At 47.9% G+C, this 6,267-nt stretch overlaps 1 protein-coding gene across 1 annotated transcript; it reads left to right on the top strand.

The window, feature by feature from the left end:
* Window positions 1-587: 587 nt before the first annotated feature.
* Window positions 588-1,986, top strand: LOC119379500 (adenosine receptor A3). The gene has a single exon (XM_037648806.2). The coding sequence runs from the start codon at window positions 588-590 to the stop codon at window positions 1,668-1,670; it is 1,083 nt and encodes a 360-aa protein (XP_037504734.1). The 3' UTR covers window positions 1,671-1,986.
* Window positions 1,987-6,267: the final 4,281 nt, after the last annotated feature.

The following is a 6,267-nucleotide window of genomic DNA, read 5'->3' on the forward strand; positions in this document are numbered from 1 at the left end:
CTGAAGCCCGAACTTTCGTGAAACTTCCGTGAAAAAAAAAAGAAAGACTAGACAGGCATCTGCATCTAGCTCCCGTGAACCCAAGTGCAATGTGAACTGAAGTGCAGCGCGGATAAATCGTAGGACATTTCTGGCGCCTTGAATCGTTGAGTGGTTTCTTCCGCCTTACAACAGGTGACTGAGGCTTGAGAGCCCCAAGGAACCGTACTGTTGCCGCCCTATAGTAGACTACGCGCCCTACGTAACTTCGTGTCCCTAAGGTATTTCCGTAATTTACACACTCCGGTACTGCAGCAGAGGTGGTGTTTCAACGACGTTAGATATCTGCGTTCGTATGCATTATCGCGGGCTGCCGATCGCTTCTCCACCATTTCCTAGCGAAGAAAGTGTATTTTTGCAGAAGTTTGCCACTGTCGTTTATACTCGTTTTTCAATATGATTTCATTTGGAGTCAGAAGTACCAGGCTGCTATTCGCTGTGGCCAGTAACTGTGGTAGCATCGTGCATAACGTCCACACATCCTTGCTTCTGTGCTGAATTTTGAAATCTCGACTGCGCTCCTTTCAGGAGGCACAGAAGATACATCCATGAGTGCGATTAACGTTACATCGGCAGATTTCAATGTAACCGCGAGGTCTCCATTAGAAGCGGCCCGCGATGTGTACCGCCTCGCGGTTCCCGTCATGCTTGTCGCCTGTTTAATGTCGATGGTCTTCAACATTGTTATAGTCGAGTCGGTTCACTGGCTGCGCCGCAGTCCTAGCCCGACGCTGTGCTTCAGCCTCAGTTTGTCAGCGGCGAACGCCTACGCGTCTCTGGTGCTTGGCGTCGGTCTCGTAGTGAACAGCCTTCTTCCGACCTTGTACCACATCCAGCCTCCGGCCTGCTGGGCGCTGTCCCTGGAAGCATTCCGGTTGACGGGTCTCATCGCGTCAGTATTTCACCTGCTGGCCCTCGCCGTGAACCACTACATCGGCATCTTGCGGCCTCTCCACTATGCTGCAACTGTGACTCGACGCACTGTATGGCTGACAACAGCAGCGATGTGGCTTGTGCCCCTCTTTTTCTTCCTCTTGTACTTCATAAGCGTTCCGGGGCAGGGATTCCAGGTGGCAAACTGTCGCTACGACTTCATCCTCTGGAGCCCATTCCGCGTCACACTCTCCGGACTTTTCTTCATTCCACTGGTACTCATGTGCTTCATATACACACACATCTTCGTGCTGGTTCGGCGCCACCAAATGGGAACGGGCCTCTCCGCCCAGATTCCGGGACAACTTCGCAGAAGCGTGAAGGCCGTCTACACCACGCTGCTGATACTCGGCACTTACCTCATAGGATGGATGCCGGCCGTACTCTTCTACGTACTGACATGCCTCGATTGTCCCTTGCCGATCACATCGTTGTCCTTCGACGTGCGCCTCACCTTCGGCATACTCACCAACACACTCGTGTTGATCAAGTCTTTTGTCGATCCAGTCATCTACGTAGTGCGCATGCGTGAAATTCAAGAGGCCTTCGTACTTATGTGGAAGTCTCGCTGCGGCCTAGTGGATGTGGCCCGATCTTCGGTGGACCTCATGCGGATGGCTCACTCCCGCACAGACACGCAACGCATTACGACCAATGGGTCGCAGCACAAACAGCGCTGTATTGCCCAGTTCAGCTAGCCCGACCGACAGCGCGGCGGACGGACATCAAAGCAGCGGCAAAATACCGCCGCAACAGCCTTGTAAACACGGTGTCGAGGCTCTCTCCGAGATGTTCGATGAACGGCTACCTATATATCGCCATCAGAAGATGAAGACAGCAAATATTTGAATAACGGTGTTAGAAAGACGAGGCGGGTGACGGGGCAGCTCGTCGGGACGATTCCTCATTGACCTGTCTCTACAGGAGCCAATACAAAGCTTTCCATCAGGTCAGTGTCCTAAAGCAACAGGGCACTTTACGTTTCTTTGTTTATTAAGTGTGAAGATTATTTTAACTTAACCCATTAAGGCCCAAGCAAAAACTATTTGTTGAATGTAATTGAAATTTCGCGCACTTATCGAACTACAGTAGACAAAAACATATGGCAAGTTTCATAGCGTTACATCTATTCCTTCAGAAGTTATGATACTGTACTTTAGAAAGTACGCTGGGCTCTTGCGATAGCAATGCAAGCTGGCTCGGCACACGAATAGCCAGCATGCTTGGCCCTTGCCATACTAATACAAAAGTTGTTTTGGCACATGCAACTTGTCGAAGCAGCGACGCATCATGCAAAGCGTTGCACCATACTTTTCACAGCATCATTTCTATTTATCACAGACAGTGCACTTCAACCGTTTTTCAATCTTCTTGTGAAATGCCCATATGGATGGAGGGGACTGGCAGGCACACTGGACACGGAAGACCTCTTGATAGTTCTATTGTGTACACGGCACAGGTAGTGTCTTGCAAGTGTGCAGGTGAATGACAGCAGTCGACTCATAGAGGGTCTGCAAACCTCCAGTAGGTTGGCAGATCCTCTATGCATTCAGTGCAGCAATGTTGATGATCTGTGTAAATAGGTGCTTCCATCTCATTTTCCCACGAATGAAAATTCTGAAGTTTACGCAGCTTGACTGTGGAGGTGAATCTCTCCCGTGCCAATATTTCTCTAGCTGCTGACAATGTTTCGTGATGGCACTACGTTTTTCTTTTGAGTTGATGATCATCTGCTTACAGAGCGTAATGGCTCGACTGTGTCATAGTTCATCGCCATAGCAACTATGCTATTGTCTTTGCCCTTTACGAAAAGAAACTCGTTTCCCGGATCAAAAGAGAAGCAGTCTTCCCGATTTCTTTCGTTCCATCAGGCAGAAGTCATTCATTCGCACAGCCGTCTTCCCACTCCTCCTCAGCCGTTTGGGAGTGACAATTACTTCACCAAGAGGCTCTCGTATATCCCTGCCGGCATCTGTTGCAGTCTCCCGAGTATCAAATGACCGTAAAACGGCATTCTTCTGAAGATAATACCTGGTTTGATCTCTGAGGCAACCTACAACGCAATGCACATGTAAGCTCTCACAAAGGCCCAGTGTACTACAAAAAGTACACCAACATTTGATTACCCCTCAGAATAAAACTGTGCACTACAGCTGATTCTTGTGCTTCGCCGTGATTATATTGTTCCTTTTGAAGCACAACCAATCTGTTTTTTTTCAATATATACAGTGTGAAACCTTAAATTATTTGAGAAAATGTAGTAGTCGTCACATGCGTTCGACGGGCGCTCGTTTTCCAAAAGTTTAACAACTCGTAGCACAGAAAAAATTCACCTGAATCAATATGTTCGATTAGGAGTGTCTTGCTGCAACCTTTAGCATCAAAAATGCTAATCAGAAAAATTAGAATATTGCATAGTGTATTTTCTATTCCAAAAAAATGAAGTGTACTTTGTAAAGTACGCTGGGCGCTAATGGGTATGACGTACTGTAATGTTCGAAACAGACGTCCAAGCGTCCTTCAACTTAAATCCGTTGGAGCGTGGTTTAAGTTGATTAGCGCTCGGAACGGCACTGTTGGCGCTTCTAATACGTTAAAGTGAAAAACTGCAGTTGTTTCGCTTAGGCTCAGATAAACTGTGATGTGCGTTAGTGCGAGTGCTTCGGTATCCTTCAAGCACACGTTCATCAGACTTTGACGAGGCAAACCCTATTCTAGGGTTGCTAAACGTCGCGAATACCTTGAATATACCTTTTTTTCCTGTGTGTTTTTGCGCGCTGCTTGCATAAAAATGGCCGTGCTTTGTACAGAGAGTGATGACACAAAATTGAAAGACAGAGTTGTTTTTACAACGTTTTCTTGATTCTTGCGCGTTCAAGCACTGCTGATTAAGTGTTGTTTAGACAGAAACGAAAAAAAAGAAAAAAAAAAACATCATAAATGTCACTTTCTTAGCCTTCGCGCACAAACTTATGCGACTGTGTATGTAATGCCACTGTTTCCATCTCATTCTGACGCATGTTCTTTACTTGCTCGCATACAATAGCACCGGTTTGAGAAAATGTACAGGGAGTGGTGGCACGACGATAACCTCAGATGTGATGCTCACTTCACCTATGTGTCTATCTTCCCCTCACTGTGAACTATTAATGACAGAGTGTTCTGTGCTTTTAAATTCAGTCATGTGTTCTCCCATGTCTTCAGCCGTGGAGGGCCGAAGCTGCAACAGTATCTTCGGCCCTACAGCGAAGGCTCCGAGACTGTATGCGTATTTCGTGTTAAACTTGCGCAATGCACATTTGTGGTAAGAGAAGGGACTTAAATCCGCCAGAGAAAAGTGACGTAGCATTCCGTAATCGTGGCGACCCTTCCTATAGTGTCAATCCTAGAGTGCTGATTACAGAGTTGTACCCAATCCATGTCGTTACCTGAAGTTGTGTTGCGGTTTTCTCAAGTGAAAAGATGACAAAACATTAAATCATTGTTCCTACTGTTTTCAAATTTGTGTCCTTTCGTACGCGAACGCGTAGCACATTTGCATGTCGCGGATTGCAAGCAATTTACGAGACAAGGTACGCATTTCAAACAGTGCATTCAAAGCAATAGTGTCGCATGAAAAACAGTTTAATAGAGGCACGAAGCTGCGCAGCAACGAAGCCTAGGCCTCCGCATTAAAAAAAAATTCTGTAAGCGGATGATATGGACGACAGTGCGTGATGATGCAGGCATATTGCCGTTGCAACCACAGTTGACGTTAGTGCAGCGATACCGGCGGAGGCGCCGTTGAATGACACCTAACCTATCTGCACTACCGCTTCTATACGTGATTGCACTGGTGTACTCTTCTGACCGATTACCATGCAACTTATTAGCATGAAGGTTTGGGCTGATAATATATCTCAATGGGCGCTGTTAATGTCCTGTGAATGGATTACCACGCGCTCGTGAGCGAAAGTGATATGAACATACGCGCAGATACCGCACTAACATGGAAGTTACAAGATGAATATGCATAACCATAGGCGTGCGCAGGGTTCCTTGTTAGGGGGGGGGGGGGGCAAAGGTTCATCGCAGCGCCCCCCCCCCCTACTAATTCAATGTGTGGGGCAGATTTTGCGCCCCCCCCCCCTCTTAGGTGACTATAAGGGTCCATGTACGGGGCAGATTTTGCGGCCTCCCCCCTCTTAGGTGATTAGGAGGGGGGGTGGCCGCCCCCCTGCCCCCACTGTGCGCACGCCTATGTGCATAACGTACTAAAACCTCATCTCAGAAGTGTTGGGCTTACAAATGGAACTGGAGACAACTTGGTACATCATTCCATCATCAAAATAGACCACTGCATGGTAAACAGAAGTTGTTTGTGGGCAAATTGCTGCGATTTGCTAAGCAGATATATACACAGACAAGGCGCTTGCATGTGTGTGTGTGTGTGTGTGTCGTTTGCTGCTTGGTACCCATAGGTCGGCAATAAATGTGGAGCTCACTCAGACTCACTCATGAAATACATTTTGTCCTTAGAGCTCACTCGGACTCGGATTCAGCAAATTTTCCTTAACCGGACTCACTTGGACTCAGGCTCCATAAAATTTTTCTGAGCCGGACTCACTCGGACTCAAACTCACCAAAATATTACTCACTCGGACTCACTGAAACTCAGACTCACGGGCCGACCTGAGTCTGAGTGAGTCGACTCATGAGTGAGTTTGCCGACCTATGCTCTGGCCCAACGCAGGCGGGACTGCTCCGCGCCGAGAAGAGACGAGACGAGGCGCTCCAGCAGCGCTTCTGCGTAGTACTTCGCTGCATATCTCCTTGATGGAAGGACCATCAATGCCAAGGGGGGGTCACATCCCCCCTACCCCCCCACGCTTCGTAACTCACGCCTGATCAATAAATATTGAGCTGGCATATGAACACTAGTGCTTGGAAGTATGTGTGAGTCGACGGGAGTATAAACGTGAGCCGACATAAGGCTGAGATTAGTGCTCAAGTTGTTTAGATATAGGGATAGGTCGGCAAAGAAGTGCGGAGCTCACTCAGACTAACTCAAGAAATATATTTTGCGCTTAGGGCTCACTCGGACTCAGACTCACCGAAATTTTCCTCAACCGGACTCACTCGGACTCACACTGACTGAACATTTTCACAAGCGGATTCACTCGGACTCAACCTCACCGAAACATAACTCACCCGGACTCCCTCAGACTCATAGCTCGATCTGAGCCTGAGTGAGCCTGAGTGAGTCGACTCATGTGTGAGTTTGCCGACCTATCGTGGTACGTGCCCTTCGTGGCG

Source organism: Rhipicephalus sanguineus, chromosome 1 (genome assembly GCF_013339695.2).
Source record: "Rhipicephalus sanguineus isolate Rsan-2018 chromosome 1, BIME_Rsan_1.4, whole genome shotgun sequence".
NCBI classification, from domain to species: Eukaryota; Metazoa; Arthropoda; class Arachnida; order Ixodida; family Ixodidae; genus Rhipicephalus; species Rhipicephalus sanguineus.

What these genes read in the sequence shown, in the direction of transcription:
- LOC119379500 (XM_037648806.2), top strand. Translation starts at nt 588, where the DNA reads ATGAGTGCGATTAACGTTACATCGGCAGATTTCAATGTAACCGCGAGG.